This window comes from Cervus elaphus, chromosome 21 (assembly GCF_910594005.1).
Source record: "Cervus elaphus chromosome 21, mCerEla1.1, whole genome shotgun sequence".
Lineage (NCBI taxonomy): Eukaryota > Metazoa > Chordata > Mammalia > Artiodactyla > Cervidae > Cervus > Cervus elaphus.
In genome coordinates, this window is record NC_057835.1 from 7,772,269 (window position 1) to 7,790,272 (window position 18,004).

General features: G+C 47.7%; 1 protein-coding gene across 3 annotated transcripts in view; it reads left to right on the forward strand.

The window, feature by feature from the left end:
- Nucleotides 1–16,250, forward strand: part of AGO2 (argonaute RISC catalytic component 2) — a 91,666-nt gene extending 75,416 nt beyond the window's left edge. For all 3 annotated transcript variants that reach the window (XM_043879088.1, XM_043879089.1, XM_043879087.1), the window contains 3 exons: nucleotides 2,364–2,465; nucleotides 4,165–4,364; nucleotides 4,621–16,250. In XM_043879088.1, the coding sequence (XP_043735023.1) occupies nucleotides 2,364–2,465; nucleotides 4,165–4,364; nucleotides 4,621–4,729 (411 nt within the window). In that variant the 3' untranslated portion in view covers nucleotides 4,730–16,250. The remainder of the gene's footprint in view (nucleotides 1–2,363; nucleotides 2,466–4,164; nucleotides 4,365–4,620) is intronic.
- The last annotated feature ends 1,754 nt before the right edge of the window (nucleotides 16,251–18,004 follow it).

Genomic DNA, 18,004 nt, shown 5'->3' on the forward strand with positions numbered 1-18,004 from the left:
ACAAACCACATTTTCCGTTACACAGTTTTAAATCCGTAGTAGAAAAAAGCATAAGAAAACTTAAAAATTTCAATTTGATTGTAAGGAGCACCTGCACTAAAAAGGTAAAGAGAATAATCCATTGTGAAATGATCAGAAATGAACAAAAAGGAGAATTTCGTATCAAACCCTGTGCAGTGCAGCATTTATGGATGGGAGTATAGAGACAGCTGCTTTGTTGTGAAACCAGAAAGAGAGCTCCTAGTAAGTCTGGAGCCGCAGGGAGGATGTCAGCCCCGGGGTCGAGGGTCAGCTGAGGACCTGGTGTGTGCGGCACCCCTGCACCTCAGCCTGCAGGCCTCTTTTGCCAGGAGTCGGGAATCAAAGTCAGCTTTTTCCTGCACCCCACTTTCTCTTCTTGAAATAGAAAATCGTGAACTAGAAAATGAATCGCCTATAGCACAGATTAACACAAGTTAGGCATGCTTCTCTGAAGATTATATAGACCTATCGGGACTGAACAACAGAGAGAATACTCTTGATGATGTTGGGAGCAGAAGGCAATAATGGCTGGCTGCAGAGGGGGTGTTATTTGAATCATACTGGATAACCGCTTCATGATAGCACGTTGGAAAACAGAAGAAACAGATGCAAATGCTCAGTTGTAGAACGACCTCAGTTATCAGAATCAGCTGAGGAGGATAGTCCCAGTCGTTGTCCCAAAGGCATCAGGCCCAGAGAGTTTTACGGGCAAGCTGTACCAAGGCGTCACGAGTAGACCATCTTAACGTGTGGTGCAGACTAGGAAAAAGAGAGAAACTACTTCGCTTATTTGATGAAGTTGGTCCAGAGGTTTTTATAGGCAAGTTTTAATAAACCTTCAGAGAGTAATCTTGTACAAAGAATTTCAGAGGACAGAAAAAGTCTGGGGGACTCACATTATGAGGTTAGCCTGATAAAATCAAAACGTTGTCCAGGATGTGGGTACTGTGGTGAGTAACACAGGGTCTGGAGCCAGAAACCCTGGCTGCAGTCCATCCCTGCAGCTTCCGGCTGCTTGACCACAAGCTGTCAGCCCCTCTGCCCTGGACTGCCCTGTGAGAGTGCTGGGAGGGTGGCTGAGCTGACATCCAGCACTCAGCGCAAGGTCAGTGCGCTGTGAGGCCGAGGATTCTCCTGCCCTTTGGACAGGAGTGGAGATGGATAGCCAACTTGGAGCACAGTTTGGCAGTTCTAGACATCTACCCTGGAGAAACCCACATGCCTGTATTCAGGGGGACATGTATAAGAATATTCTGGCAGTGTTGTTTATAATAGTAAAAAAATCTGCCTGCTAACAGAAGAGTTTGTGGTGTGTTTATATATTGGCATTTACATAGCAGTGAAAAGTAATTTTTTTAAAAAAAGTAATAAACATTATCTACCAAATGACTGTTTATCAAAATTGCAATGTGGAACAAACACAGCAAGTAGCAAAATACATAGGATACATGTATACAGTTTTTAAATGTGCAAAGTAACACAGTATAATGCTAATAGAGGCTTAAATATGTAACAAAAAATGAGAGTTTGTGTGGGAGTAATGAAGTCTAGATTTGAGACTGCAACATGGAAGGGGGTGCAAAGGTAGGCACTCTTCTCAGATATTTCGTTTCTTTTTCACGTGTCTCTGAAGCATCATGCACACATTCAGCAAGCACTTGCAGAAGGTACATAGGGGTTATATGGGAGATTTTCTTTCGTGTGTGTATTTGAAATTGCACAGCTTAACAAAAAAAAATTGAGTGACTTGGTGATTAATTGGGACTTTGCCGTTCCAGGAGCTGGGGTGTTGGGTGGATTTTCAATGCTCAAGTTGAAGTTAAGTGATTTGGTAGGATTTGTAGTCCCACTCACACCAGCTCCTGGGTTGGTCTCTGGTGGAGCGGCTCGCCCGCCGCCCCAGTGGACTGGAGAAGCCCTGGGCATCTGTCTGGGTTTTCCAGCTCTTCTGCCTTGGGCATTGGGCTGGGGAGGAGGGGCGGGGGGGGGGGGGGGATGGCGGGCAGATGTCCGTTGTCTGGTCTTAGGTTTGTGTGTTGGTGACAGTTTCCATCTTAGCCTCAACTGTAAAAAAAAAAGACCCTTCAAGTGGTCCACACAGATGCTTCAGTGAAGGTCCTCAGGGGCCTTTATGAGACGACAAAAAATAACTCCAGCCCAAACAGAACAGGAACTAGTTTAATTTCAGTTGTTAATACGTGTTTAATTTTAATGCTATAGCCCTGAGCAAATTTGTAGGCCAACTTAAGGTCTCAAGAATAGACGACGGTGTGGCCGAGTCTTGCTTGCTTGCGTCACTTTGCCGTCCCTGGCCTGTCTAATGGGCTCTTGTGTTGCTCAAGGTTGGGAAGAGCGGAAACATTCCAGCAGGCACAACCGTGGACACGAAAATCACCCACCCGACTGAGTTTGACTTCTACCTGTGTAGTCATGCTGGCATCCAGGTGAGGATAGAGGGTGGACAGTCTCGGTGACTCTGAGACGTCATGCATGCATTTAGCAAGCGCTTGCAGAGTGCAGACTGTGTGCCAGGCACTTGGGTGGTGGTGGTCAGCAGTGAGCCTGGGGCTCCCTCCGGGCAGCCCTGAGGGGAGGCCAGCGGGTGACCCCTGGACAGTATGGGCTCAGCACCGGTCGCTGCTGTCGGGGGTGCAGGGGAGACTCATCTCCAGCAGCAAGGGCAAAGGCCTGGCAGGCTGGCAGGGACCAGGGGCATCCCTGAGGGGCGGGGTCGGCCTCGCGTGGCCACCACGTGGGTGAGCGGGCAGGTTCACATGGGCATGCCTTGTCCCTCCTGGTGAAGAGACCCGCAGGCTGCCAGGCATCCTGGGGGAGCCTGCCCCATGCAGCCATGCCCGCTGTCAGCGCTACGCCGCCCCATGTGCGGCTGTGCCCTGCAGGAGGGGGGCTCCTGGAGGATGGGCTGGAGCCCCCTCCTGAGGGATCTGATCTAAACTGGGAGGATCACTGTGGACTCCGTACTTTGGATATTCCGCGGGAACCACACACCACCGAGGCCCTGGAACAGGGCGTGGCCGACTGGCCATGGGCGCATCCAGTGTGCAGCCTGTGGGCACTGCCAGGGGCTGAGTGGGTTGTACATCTTTAAAGCCTTGTTGAAAAGGAGGAAGAGGAGCGTGGCTTAGAGAATGCGGAGGCTCCCATTGTGTTTCCTGTGGCGGCTTCCATGTCCGGCAGGCGCCTCTCCCATACCCGCCACCCAGAGTCCATCACTGTCCCTTTCCTGGCTTCCTGCCTTCGGGTGGTGCTCCGGCCCTCCAAGGCCTCAGATTCGGTTGTCAGACCAGCCTTTCCCCTTGCTTTCCTACACAGGCCCTCTCTATTGAGGGCATCTTGCTTTTGAGACAAGTGCTGTGACAGGATGAGCCTCTGGGGCCTGGCCCCGCTGTGTCCTCAGCAGACCCTCTGACGCTAATGCCCTGCTGCCCGTGGGCCCCGTGACCACCCGGGGTTAAATCCCCAAAGTGGGCGCAGGCCGTGGCTCCTCAGAGGACAAGCGGGCCTGCCGCCCATCAGTTCTGGGAGCCTGAGCACAGACAGGCGGTGGAAGCAGCAGCACCCAAGCAGGGGCGTCAGGAAGGGCTGGCCGGCTGGCTTGGGTCACGCGGCAGCCGGAGAAAGCCCTTCCCCCGGCTGACCGGGCACGGGTGCCCTGCCAGGCAGGACAGCGGCCCTCGGGCACCCCCACTTTGGGGGGAAGTGAGGGGGGCAAGTGACCAGCCCACTTCCTTCAGTTTCAGACGTTTCCAGACTACACACACTGCACAAAATAAATACATGTTCAACCTCTGATTTAAAAGGCGTTAACATGTAACTTATTAGAGATTTCTTCTTGTCTTTATAAATAAAATGTCATAGAGAACCTAACGTATACAAATACTGTCCTCAAAACGGTTACTGTACAGTACTGTACTGTTGTCTTTCCTCTGATTTCCTGTGCACAAGTGAATGTGTGTGTGGTCTGTGTTTGACCAGTAGGCGGTCACTTGATGGTACATTGTAAGTAAGACGAAGGTCGTCTGGTCACTGGGCGCCCTCCGTGAGGCTTCCCAGCACAGCTGGCGCAGGGGTCTGGACCCTCTCGTGGGGGTCTGCCTCTCTCACCCTCCGACCTGCTTTCAGGGAACAAGCAGGCCCTCCCACTACCACGTGCTGTGGGATGACAACCGCTTCTCCTCCGACGAGCTGCAGATCCTCACCTACCAGCTGTGTCACACCTATGTGCGCTGCACGCGCTCCGTGTCCATCCCGGCCCCAGCGTACTATGCTCACCTGGTGGCCTTCCGGGCCAGGTACCACCTGGTGGACAAAGAACATGACAGGTGAGTGGCATGCCTCTCCTGGCTGGGGTCGTTTCTGCAACAGGCTTTGGCAGCTGCTTTTCCAGAGAGGGACTTGGTGGGGTCCCCAGTGGCTGGAGCCGATTGTGACGCAGACACCCAAAAGCCAGCCTCTTTGCCGCCGCTGGCTAGCTGTGTGGCCGCCTTGCTAGAGGTGTGTGGCCCTCACTTAGCTGCCAGTGTGCTGCCTCGTGATGCACTAAAGGCTGCGCGCGCTCTCTGTCCCCCATCCCCGCAGTGCTGAAGGAAGCCACACCTCCGGGCAGAGTAACGGACGCGACCATCAGGCGTTGGCAAAGGCCGTGCAGGTCCACCAGGACACGCTGCGCACCATGTACTTTGCTTGACATGTTCCAGTGTTTACGATTGTGTACCGAGTGGGATTCACATGAGACCAGCTACACTCAGACCAACCAATGCCCAGCCCTTCCGTGACAGCCAGCATCGAACATGACACGTCATCCATTTTAGTAGATTCTCCGTTTTCCAGAATGCCTTCCGTCCCAGACTTCAAACTTGGATTTTGAACTGCAGACCTGTATGAGACCCCCATTGTCGTAGGAAATATGGTTTGCCAAAATCTTATAAGCTGCTTATTGAAATAGAGTCCCGTGTTTCCTAAAAATTTCCTAAAACCAGTTTATGAACTCAGGGCTTTAAAACATTTTTAATTTATTTGGTCATTTAATTTACTTGTTTTTAACACATGATTCTCTATGAAATTGATGGGCTCAAACTAGCTGTGAACGTTCTATGAGAGTGAAAGCAACACAAAACACGCTGTGGTTTTAAAGCCTTGAACCTTCTGACGTTGTCACTAAAGTTTGTTTCAGAGTGACGCCGACGCACTCCTGACCTGGCTCCCACCAGCTGTCCGGGACCCGAGGGCAGGGGCCAGGCGAGACGCCTGGCGTCTCTCGTTCTGCCACCGGCCGCCTTCCACGCAGCTCGAAGGAGGACATGGTGGCAGAAGATGGGCCGTGTGTGTTTATAACATTTACAGGTCCAGAGAGATTGGCAGACAAGTGCCATTTTAATAAATAATTATTTAAAAAAAGAAAAAAGACAATATGCCGACAGTCTAATCATAAGATTTGTCCCATAGGACTGTGACATTTATTTTCCAAAGTTTCTAAAGAATACGGGTCTGTGGTGATAAATACAGTACAATCCTTTTTCACTGTTATGTCTTTAATGTAAGAGAAAAAATATATATATCTGGTTTGCAGTATTAATGTGGTAGGTAGATGCTGTTTTTCATTTTATTGACTACGGGGTGCTTCTTGTGATCTGTTCAGCATATCAAGAGTGTCCTGAAGCCTGGACCACCCCCTGTGGTTCTCAGTGCTGAAGGGCAGGAGTATGCGGTTGACTCCGCGTGCCCGTGGCCCGCCCCCACGCGTTGAGTGCACAGCCTGGCCCTCCGGGGGCCCGGGTGTGCTCCTGGCAGTCACGCCCCTTCCCCGCCCCCTCACCCTTGTGTGTCGTGCAGACGATTAAGCACAAATGGAATGTATGTGTCCTTCCACTCCCGGGAGCGAGTCCGTGTAGCAGCGTGCACATCCATCTGCGTGTGTTTTGTTAGCCAAGCGTCATAGGATCTATGCACTGAAACTGGAGAAGGCTGTCGGTGGTGGCCCTCTGCCGGACGTGAGGCCAGTGGTCTGCGAAGGAGCGCTGCCCTCGGCGGGTGGCTGATGGCAGAGTGGCGGGAGAGGCAGGCCCTTCTGCTAGGATTTGCATCCTGGCCCCAGACGTGGGTTCGCCAATCAAGAAACCGTTGCACTAAGAGTAGTTAGTACTGTGGACAGCTCATGAGCTCCGTTGTGCTAGGGGGGCTTTCTGTCCTCGTAGGCTGTTGGTACAGAAATCAAATCCACGTTCAGTGCAGAGTCCAGGGAGGAGGCGAGCCTTCCCTGGTGCTGATTCACGTCTGTAGGTTCCCTCAGGCCCTGCCGATGGCCCTGCCCATCCAGGCCTAACACTGGCCTCTGGCGCTGGGGTGTCTCCTGCTGGGGTGAGTGCCTGCCTCCGTCTTGTGTGGGGGCTCTGAGGGGCCAGGAGGGGCGGGGACACGCTGTGCGGGACGCTTGGCCTGGATTTTGGGGGCAGCGACAAAGGGATGACTATTATTTGTGTCAATATATACTCAGAGTGGTGTATGTGTGCACGCACAATGTGGGTGTCTTATTAATGGCATTAGTCTCTTCTTGCTGTACCTTTTTTTTTTTCTTTTTAAATGACAGAAGCCTCTGCTCAAAGAAATGTTGCAATTCCCTGTCATTTTATTATCAAGTGGCACTTTCTCTTATTCTGAGGGACACCAGTACAGTCCACTCTTGGCTTAAATTACTGGGAGCATTCAAGCGAAGGAGGGAATCTTCTCACTAAAACACTTTTAAAGTCTTCAATGAGGTTAGTTTTCAGCCATGTTCAGTATCATGTAGAACTGTGTCTCCAAGGTATGTTTTTACCACTTGCAACAGGATCTTGGGGGGTCGGGGCGGTAGTGGTAAAAAAAAATTCAGTCTCCCACGCTCGCTGCCGAGTCAGAGTCTCCAGGGTGGGGGCTGGGCATTGAGTTTGTCGCCATCAGCTGGGGGCTTGGGCTGCCTGGAGTCTGAGAACCTCTGATCTAGAACCTTCTGGAGAGGATGCTCCCCCAGGCACTCCTTTGGGAAATGCAGGAAGACGTCTTCTGAGCTAATGTGCTGGGGAAGACTACAGGCTGGCAGAAGATGAGACCTAAATTCTTAAAAAAAAAAAAAAATCATTTTGAAGAAAAGTTTTCTTTCTAGAGGGCCAAAGTACTTTGAGACGGGTACTTTTTATAGCCCTAGGCTTGTTTTATAAAACTTTTACTACTTAAGAGCATTCATAAACCAGACGTCTCCAGCTGAGGTAGCTACATACCTTTGTGCGTGTCTGATGGTTCAGAATTGAAATGGCTGTAGTTACAATTTCTCAGGTAAAGAAGTGTTTTCCCAAATTCCTACCAATCCCCCCACTATTAGGATAAGTTTTGAGACAGCATGAAACCTCAGAGTACAGTAGAGTGAGTCCAAGCCCTGCTCGCGTGGAAGCCGAGAAGGACCCCTGCCTGTCTGAGCAGGTCGTGCCCACCCACCCCCCCCCCCAAGAGTGACCTTGAGGCTGGCCCGAGAGGGGCTCCGGGCACCTCGGGACTCCGCCCGTGTTTGAAGGGTTTCCTGAGGTCCGTGCAGGTTGCAGAGGTGTCTGCTCGCTGGCTTTGCCCCACCCCACTGTTAAGGAAGGTGTGCCTTGCTTTAAGCAAACTGAATGTGAAAATTGTGATGTAGAGATCTGGATTCATTTCAAAGGAAAACTGGGATTTATCTCATCTCTTTAGAAGAGGTGTCTCAATTAGATTCTTATCCTGGTACTCTTCCTAATGTATTTGGTAACATTCACCCAGAGAAAAGTTAACGTAGGCCCCTGTCTTCACCACTTCCTAGTCTGTTGGACGGGCTCTCGCCCTGATTGCTGAGTGATGAAAGAAACCCAGGGAGAGGTGTTGGTCGCCGTGAGGAGAGCCCCCTGGCCCTGCTGAGATGCCATCCTGCTGTTGGTGTACTTCCTTTGATAAGCTCAGATGTCCCCGGTTCAGACACATTTTATAAAATGCATACCTGTACCTTTAGAAAGGGAGTGTTTGGGTTTTGGTTTTCTGCTTCAGAAAGTCTTTGCAGACACATTTGATGCTACGTTTTCGGGTCTGCCTCTTTTCAAGATGGTGTTGCTTTTTGGCAGCATTCTCACACTCCGTGCTCGGGTGTTTGCGCCCTGGAACCACAAGAGACCCCTGGCCGCTCTGCGGGCTTCCCCGGGAGGGCTGGTCGGAGGTGGAGTGACCTCTGTGTGCTGTGTGAAGTGCTGTGACTGAGGTTTACCCCAGCGTGCGCTCCTTAAAAGACACAGTTCAAGTTCAATTACTACAGCAGGGTTGTGGGGGGGTGGGTATTGATGTATATTGTACGTTACTCTTATTGTTGTTAAATGCAAATGTTGCTATTTATTTTTTTTTTCCCTTTCTGCTCTGGTTTGATTTGCCTGACAATGGATATTACCGTGCATGTGGTACCTGGTGAATATGATAGAAATTATTTCCCCCAACTTTTATAAATTACCTGATGTTTACCTTCGAGTTTGCTGGATGATTTATTTTTGAAAGCCACAAATGTAATTTTTCTGGATGAATTGTTTTTCTTATATATGCAGCGGTGTAATTTTGCATTGATCTGCAGGGTGATTTAAATTTTATTTTTACAAGGCAGTTTTTCAGGCAGATTATATATTTGATACAATACGTTAAGGGTAGGCCAGCCAAGCGTCCTGCAGTGGGGAGACCAGACTGCCTTGAGGAGGCTCTGGAGGCCGGGGCAGCTTCTCTTGGCCGCTCGGTGCCAGGCAAGCGCTTGGCTCATTTCATGCAGCCGTCCCTCGGGATCTGACGGAATCCTTGAGTGGGACTTTGATCTGTTGGACAGTTCAAAGGATTTTTTCATGGGCATTTTCCTACACCTAAGGCAGTTCCATTAGGAGGAGCTTTAGAAGCTGACATAATCCAGACAGTGGACAATCCCAGTGGCCCGGACAAGCCATAGAATTTCCCTGTGACCTCTCTCTAACTCATCTCTCACGCTCATGAGAAAAGGAATGTACAAATAAATAGAAACTTCCTCAGTGTTCATACACCTCACTTTCAGAATGCAGATACCTTATTTATATTTAAAGCCCTCCCCCAAAGCAACCAAGAATATTCTCTCTAGCTGCCGTGCCAGCAGTCGCGGCTGCAGTGACGTTTCTCAGTGTAGACACAGTGCACGTGTGACTGTGTAATAGGGCTGTCCGTGTTACACACACATGCTGACTTTTTGTAAGGAAAATTTTCAACTCAAAATAATTGCACTGATTTTTTGACAGCTTCCTTTTTATTATGTCCAACTTTGCATCTGCTGTACTTGTTTGAAATGATTGTAAATAGATTTAGGATAGCAGAAATGGTGTGAAACAACATGTTGCTTTGTTTTGGTGACTCTGCCATGGTTTTCAGTATTATGTGTTAGAGCTGTGTGGGCTGCCCGCTGCCCTTCCCCCTCTGCAGCCGTGTCTGTGTGTGTGCGTGTGTGTGTCTGTCTGTGTGCGCGCGCGTGTGTTGACCATTCATGAAGGACAAATTAGCCTCTTTGCCGTCTTTTTCTGGAAGGAAGTCTGTGGTCTATCGGAAGGAGAATGTGCTCCCTCCTTGCAGTCTGAAGATTTAATTCTAAGAGGATTAGTTCTAAATCCCTTGAATACTTCTGGTCTGTTTAATTCCTTGTTATTTGCCATGACTCCCTAAAGCATGTGCTTCTACCTCCGTCCAGCATTTGACAGCTCAGAGAGGAAGTGTCTGAACGGCCAATGTTACTAGCGAGTCAGGGTCCCTCTTGCTTCTCTTTGGTCAGCCGTCATTTGAAAGCCTTGAGGTTGCTGTTGCGTCAGAACTGTCATTTGTGGCTTAATCCACAGATGCCAGGCAGACCTGAGCCCCAGTGCTGTCCGTTCCTCTGGGCCTCGCGCGTTGGCCAGATGAGAAGTGGGGGCTCCAGCCCAGCGTGTGATTCCACTTGTGGGCAGGCTCCCCAGTCGCAGACACACAAAGGAGCTTTTACACCCACGCCAGCCAGTCACCTGAGTGTGTGTTCCCGTCACGTTGACGCCATCTCGGCGCCTTCACTTAATGCTTTTTTTTTTTGGATGTTTTGCCATTTTGTTGTCTAAAGTGAATGTATTGGCTTAGCCATATCACTACAGAAGGTGGTTTCTCGTAAGTACCTTTTAGTTTAAAAATAAATAAACGCAGATAAAGGCTACCTCTGAATTCTCAATAGATTCATGTTTGCTTTTAAGCGTAGCTGTCCACACTGAAAATAGCCAAAATGTTGCCTGAATAAACAGAATCGTGAACATCTCTCTGTTCAGTTCTGGCTTGAACATTGCGTGCCATACTGTGACCCACGGGCAGTCCCCTCCCCCCACCCGGCCGTCCGGGTGGACCAGGGGCTCCTCAGGGCTGCCCAGCTCCGACGTGCTGGGACCCTCAGTGGCCGGCAGGAAGGACGCGCGAGGGCCCTTCTGCGCCGCCCTCGGGAGCGGGGCCTCGGGCAGCGGGACCCGGAAGGGACCTGCTGTCCTGGCATTTCCCTGTCCTGTTTGATATAAGGAAGCACTTTTTCTTTCCTGCTTTACTTATGAATGGGTTGAAAGTGGCTCCTTCTCTCTCCTCCCTTTTTGTACACTCTGTAAAATCACAAAGGTGCTTAAACACCAACTCTCGTGCAAATAGTTCTTCTACAGTAGCTGCATGGTTTCAAAATGCAGTGCAGGTGTCATTGACCTCTGACTTGGGAACCCTTGAGTGCTCTCACTCCATACTTTAAAACGAGCCAAGGTTCAAAAGCAAAATATTCTGTTCAAATCCAAGACCCTTTGTCTGAGAGGAGCACAGGGGCCAGGGCGGCAGCATCCTGAACGGGCGGCCGTTCCCGCTGCCGGCGCCCCGGACTGGACGCCCCCTGCGGGGCGGCTGGCCTGGGAGAGCTTGGCAGCCTGTGTGATTTACCACTTTGCCGTCAGAAATGTGCTGTGCCCACACGCTGATGTGGGACTATCAGGCTCACCCTCTGCTCCTTCGCATCTTTTCTTTAGGTTCCTCGTGTTCTCATCTTCAGAAGGTGAGCATTTGCTTTGAAGTCTGGAGGGACAGGCGTCTGGGTGGGAGGTGGCGGCTCCGAGCTCCTCTGGACACACCTCAACCTTGACTTTGGCCCAGAGAGATTCCAGGGGCACCATTAGGAGGAAGCCCTTGCCTTTAACGCCACATGCTGTGCTATAATGCCCAGAGCGCCAAGTGCCCTTTGCAGTCTTAAGAATGTGCAGTTCTGCAGTCGCGCTGTCCTGTAGACATAGACCACCCCAAGGGGTGTGGACGTGGGGGGTGCCCGCCACATCCACCAACCTGCTTCAGCCCAGAGCTGCTGGGCTCTTCTTCAGTGACTCGGTTTGCAGCCGGAATTGCAGGCAGGGTTTTCTGGTGGCCCCCTGGGGCCCCAACGTGGGCCTCCTCCCTCTTCGCCACCTTTGCGCTCATGAAAGGTCACTAAAGATGAGGGAACTGAAGAAGATTATTGGTGCTTTTGTTAACATGTTTCTGTCTTACTGGTTGCTGTGAGAAATGCAGTGTGTTAGACCTTAGATGGCCCTGATGGTGTGACTGAGGGCTGAGTCCTCACCCTCAGACAGTCAGAGGAGGCTAGTTACAACTTGCTTGGATGTGAGTAGTTCAGAGTTAAAGCTAAAACACCAAATACTGACTACCCCAACCCCATGTGTCTCCGGGAACCTCATGTTCAGGCCAACCTCATTCAGAACTTCTGGAATCTTCAAGGTCCTCAGACCTGGAAGTCAATCCCAGGATCGACTTGACAAAACTGGGCGCTCATGTGGGGAGCGCTGGGCTCCTCTGGGCTCCTCTGTGCTCTGGAGATGCTGGCAACAACCCTAGGTGTGGGCGAGGGCAGCCCCTCTGGCCCAGGAGGCAGGTGGTGCCCAGGCCTCCCTGGCCTCTGTGGTGCCAAGTGGAGCACGCTCTGGAGACCCCATCTCGGCCTCTGTGCCTTTCATGTCCAATCCTCAGCGTCCTTTCGGAATCGCATCAGGGCTGCGTCGTTGTTGGAAGGAAGCTGGCCCTCTGCTCTTGAAGCTGCCTCTGCTCCTTGGCTCCCATGGACGGCCCCCTGCAGGAACCGCTGGGTTCTGGCTGGGGCCTCCTCCCAGGGCCTGAGCACATCTGTCCACAAGACCTCTCTCTCAGTCAGGCACTGACCGTGACCACCGGCCACCCTGGGGGTTTTGTTCTCATTCACTCATCGAGAATGTTGAGTGTAACGGAGTGAGACTGTTTTCAGGAAGGAATTGGAGCCGGCACTGTGTCTTTGTGAGATGCGTGTGGAGACTCGGAGGTCAGGTGCGTCTCAGGCGCCGGAGTCTTCTTTGTGGTGGTTTGTAACATGCGGGGAGTGGTGTCAGCTGGAGCCCTGCACGCAGGACTCAGGCTCTGCCACCTCGAAGATGTAGGTTTTAGCTCTGACTTTTCCAAGCCAGGTATTGAGTTGAGCAGATATCTTGGCTGATGGTCCAGTTAAAAGCCACCCTTCTCTGTCAGTGGATGGTTTTAAGTGGGGGAAATGACCCAATGTTTAAACTTAAAAAGCCTTCTTGGTGGCCACCCTTGGTCCTCTCCTCTCCCCTCACCCTCCCTCCTGGAAGGCCGAGGCGCCAGCCAGCAGGGGGCTGGACGGCAATGACCTTGGGTTCCTCTTCAAAGCCAGATGCACATGTGACTAGAATCCTGGGAAGTCTGCGGTTTAGCACTGAACTGAACGTCGCCTCCTGAGTTTGATCGTGGATTTTAAATGTAGTTGTTCAAGGTATCAACTCATGTTTTGTAATTATAGAGGCAAGTGAGTTTTTACTTTTTTAAAGAGTTTTAAGGGAATAATTGTGAGTTTCTGTGCAGCAAAGTGGCTAATTACTCATTAAACATAAGAATGTAGTGTCTAAATCCAGATTTTTTCTTACCTCTGGTACACTTTAGATTGCTTACCTAATATGTATTGAGGGGTTTTTAACCCTGAGTTTTATCAACTTTTCTAGTTTTATTTTATTTTTATAAAATAATTGAAAAAACCAAAAATGAATTCAAAAGTTCCATAGGTAGATCTTTCCCCTTAATTTCCCACCCGCCTCCCGCAAAAAAAAAAAAATTTTAGAAAGACATTTTGAATCAAAATGTATATGACCATGTAAAGTTTACTGTTTTCTAAGAAGCTGAGCAGCTAAAGGGCCTCATTTCAGGTGGTACTGTGCGTACTGTCTGCGGACGCGTCTACCTGTGTGGTGGGTCTACGTGGCAGTGTCTTGTGCTTGCAGTATAGAGACCGTGCATTGCTGTTGTGTAAATGGACAGTTCCTGTATAAACTAGTGTTTATATGCATTGGCCTCTGTATGACTTTTCATTTGCTACATGATTTGTAAAATTAAATATGAAATTATAGTACCTACTAAATACGCTTCTGAGGCTTCCTGTCCTTGTCTTTTAGTTTAATACCATTCTGTGTGTTCTGAGGATGTTCCATGCTTGCATGATGCTAGGTGGTAATGCCACTTTAAATTAAGCCTTAATCGGATATTAAATTTGTAAGTTTCAGAGTATGCAAAAATATTAGGCAGAATGAGTTTAAACTGTTCAGATCAAGATGCTATATCTTCATTCAACAAGTCTCTTCTCCGGAGTTACAAAGGGAACTCTCACTGATACAGCGCTCTCGCTCGCTGTCTGGTCTGGCTGCTGCCGTTGCTTGGTGAAAACGGACCATTGTGCATTTCTGTGGCAGTCGGTCAAAGACCTGTTCTGAAAGTCTTGAGACTTTGTCAGGGTTATTTTTAAATGTTTGATTTTTTTTTTTTTCCCTCCAGTTTGAGATGTTTTTATGGCTGATGGAGAGTATGATTTGGGTATTAATCTTTGCAGACCTGCTCATGTTCTAAGCTTTCTTCAGGTAGTGCCACCTGTCATTGCTTCTGCTTACGATTAAATGGGTTTTTGTTTTTGTAAAAGCATCTTAAATTTAGACATAAAATGGAGGGGACCCAGCTTTCTTTACAATGTGGATCTACCTCAGTTAAACAGTTGGGTGCTATTTACTAAGCCTGTCAAACTAAATTGGAAAAAGTAACAAAACAGTGACATATATAACTCCACACAAAGCTTGAAAACATAATTTCCGTTTATTTAATAATATTTTTATTTATTTTGTGCCTTTCGTGTTTAATCCTAATACATTGAAAAAATCAGTATGAAATTAAATATTTTATATTGTACGTGGGAGAAAAAGCCCAATTGGCCATGGAATCTGAGAGATCACCCCAGCTAACTACTAACACATACTGGAATCCCAACTGCCCTCTTGTGAAAAGAAAAAATTAGGCCCAAGAGCAAATATGACATTTTACAAGCAAATTTCAAACTCTTCTATGCATATATTTGTAGCTATCACTTCATTTTCTGTGCCAATGAAGGGGCGGCCAAAACAGCTCACACACACTCTTGTCCTTGCTTCTTTCATCACGCGTGCCCCCCCATCCCCGCCCCAGGCATATTTTACTAGTTCATTTCATAAGTAACGGATGGACTGTTGTCGATTTAGTCTCTCCCGACCTCCTGGTGGGGGTGCGGATAGCCATCGACAGAGGAAGGGAGAGCCCTGGGCGGTGGGGGAGGCGAGCAGGGGTGCTGCGCAGCACCCCAGGATTTCTGTGAGTTAGAAAAGCTTTCTGGCAGGTGAGAAAATAAGATAGGAGATCGATGACTTTCCATGCTTTTATATTTGGCAGTTTACAAGTCTAGACTTTTCCTACTATGGCAATCTTTTTTAATTCTTTGGAGGTAACACAATATTTTGGAGTCTTAAGAATTTGATTTTATACCAATAAGAAATAAAAATTAGGGATCTTTCCTGTAGTATATAGTTTTACTATTTTAAAGAGATCTCTGAATTTTACAAGAGAACCAACATTCCTTAGTGGCAAAACTCTGAAGGTTGATTTGGGAGGCTTTTTGCTGCAGGATCTCAAAAAAAAATTGGGATGATTCTAGTTAAATGTTTTTTAATTTTTAAACTTCCATCAGGTCAATATGTAAGCTATATTTTGTAAAGAGTAAATCATCCTTTAGTATGCTGCATGTAAAGATCAGCGTTGTTGCACTTTCTCAATAATAATACATGCCCTGCAATTGGCTCACCAGTAAGCATTTTGTTTTTACCTAACAAGAGTACTTTGGGGCAGGTGATTAAATTTATATAGGTACCTCAAGAAAAAACCTGAATATGCTGCATTTTGTTTCTTTAGCTTGTATATGTAGCATTTTGTTCTGCTCTTATTTTTTTTGTTTAGATATATGCTTTTTGGACCCCAACAGGCTGTTGAAGAGATCTTAAAGTTACTCTTGTAGGGTTACAGTAGCCTTTTTTTTTTTTTTTTAAACTTACTGCAATATCTGGTTCAAAGGTTGCCCACCAGGAGATTATACTTTACCCAAATACACCTGAGAAAAAGGATACCATGTTTATAAGCAGACAATAATGTTTCCAATCCTTTCTGTTCATGCTGCTTTCTTAATTCTTTTCTCCATATCACCAAGAGGTTGGATGACTTACTTCTAAGGTCAGACTTAAACATCATGGCATCTTAATGTTTTCAACACAGACCTCATAAACTTGCCATTGAGTAAAGTAGCATGATCCTAAAGGTATTGCTGGCGCTAGGCAGCCGCGTCCATCTGGGCTCTGAAGAGCCGGTCTTGACACTTCTCTGTTCCCGGCACTCACCCTAAACTGAACAGACGGGGAGTGGTCTTAATTGACAAAGATTAAACTGGTGAAGAAAGCTAAAGGCTGAGACACTGAGCATCTATTGTGGTGTTTAAGCTTAGCTGGGTCCTTTCGAGTTTGTTTTACAGCTTACTAGATTAAGTAGTTTGCACTATTTTTGCAATAAATCCATGGAAAACCTAACAGTTATTTGTTTTTGTTTCTTATTGTGTGTATATAAACTAATACTAAAAAGTTTGGCATAGTGTTTTTTTCACCTCCTTACATAACCTTTAACATGCACAGAATGCTGTAAATCTGATAAAATATGATGTGAATGATATTTTATAAAGTTATTTTGTATGGTGTCAATTTTGTTTTGCCTCATAGTATGTCAGCAAAAAAAATAAAATAAAATTCCTTGTATTTACAGCTGCCTCTCCCAAAGACCTTCTGTTACTCATGTGTTTATTTGTTAAGATTAAGATTAACACAGGTTAAGATTCCAGGCTTCTGAGGTAGAAGCACGCCTTGGGTGACAGAAGCCTACAGCCTTATTTTATACGTTGGGCCCCTTGAGAATTGGGAGTCTGGGGATATAAGCCTTAGGATTGAACTGGATGGAACAAATGTGGTATCTAGGATGAGGTGGGTGTTCCCACTCTAGCAGCCATGAGAAAGGGTGAAGTAAAAAGTCATTCAGCTAAACCCCAATCAAGTGTGAACCCGAGCTCCATGTTGTGTGGGATACAGCTGACCATATCTGGGGTCTGAGCCTAGTGGGTCACTTACCCTCTGCTTGGTGGCCTCCCTCTGGGCTGTCTGACTTCTGTCTGTACTGGAAAGAATATGTCGTGTTAAGAAATAAGGAAGGTGGGGTTAAGAAAACAGGAAAATAGCTGAGAATCCCTAGGATAGACATTGAGCTAAAGCAGGCCAAAGTTTTTGTTTTAAAGCTATTTTTTGATTTTTAAGAACAATGTTTTTTTTAAAAAAACAATATGCGTTCACTATAGAAAATGTAAAATTTCAGATAAACATAGAAATTTTTAATTAACAGTAATCACAACAAAAAATCACAATCACACAAAACCTGTACCAAATATTTATAGGGCTTTATTTCTAACAATTAAAATGGGAGACAAGAGAAAGTTTTTCAGATTTTTAAAAAGGAAAAAAAAAAATGGGGGCGGGGGGGCGGGGAGGGGACAAAGAACAGGAAGCAACCCAAATTGCGAATTACCCATTCACCTGTGGAATGGGTAAAGAAATGGTACATCCATACAAAGGAATCCTACTCAGCAGTAAAAAGGAATGGACTGCTGATACCTGCAAGTGCACTAGGCTAAAAATAAAGATTCAAAGCCTGCATACTATATGATTCCATTTATATGACATGCTGGAAAGATGAGTGGGCAAACCATGGTCTGTGGGTCCAGTGTGGCCTGCTATGTTTTTGTATGGCATATAAACTAATAATATTGACTTTTACATTCTTAAATGATTGTAAAGAAGTCAAAAGATTCCATGACCCATGAAAATAATACAAAATTTAAATTTCAGTGTCCATAAAGAAAAGTTTTCTCAAGTACAGACATGCTCATTCTTTTATATGTTGTCTGTGGCTGCTTTTGAACTAGTAATAGAGTTGTCTAGGACTGAGAGATCCTGTAGCCCACAAAACTGAAAAGTATTTCCCTGTGGCCCTTTCTGGAAAAAGTCTGTGACTCCCGCTCTGGGGGGAGTCTGCCAGGGCGGAGGAGAGGAGCACGGTGCCTCGGTGGTGGCGGTTACATGCCTGCCTCTGTGAGCTCTGGACTGCACACTGGGGCTTCCCCGGGGGCTCCGTGCTAAAGAATTCACCTGCCAATGCAGGGGACACAGGTCTGACCCCTGGCCCAGGAGGGTCCCACACGCCCATGTGCCACGACTATTGAGCCTGTGCTAGAGCCCGGGAGCCACAGCTCCTGAAGCCCGAACAGCCCAGAGCCTGTGCTCCACAACAGAAGAAGCCACTGCAATGAGCAGTCCACACACCGCAGCTGCAGGCTAGCCCCCCGTTCGCCACAACCAGAGAAGAGCCTGTGCAGGAACGAAGACCCAGCAGAGCCAAAAATAAATTATTTTTTTAAAAAACCCTGTACATTAAAAAGTGGATTTTAAAATATTTCAATAAAATTTAAAAA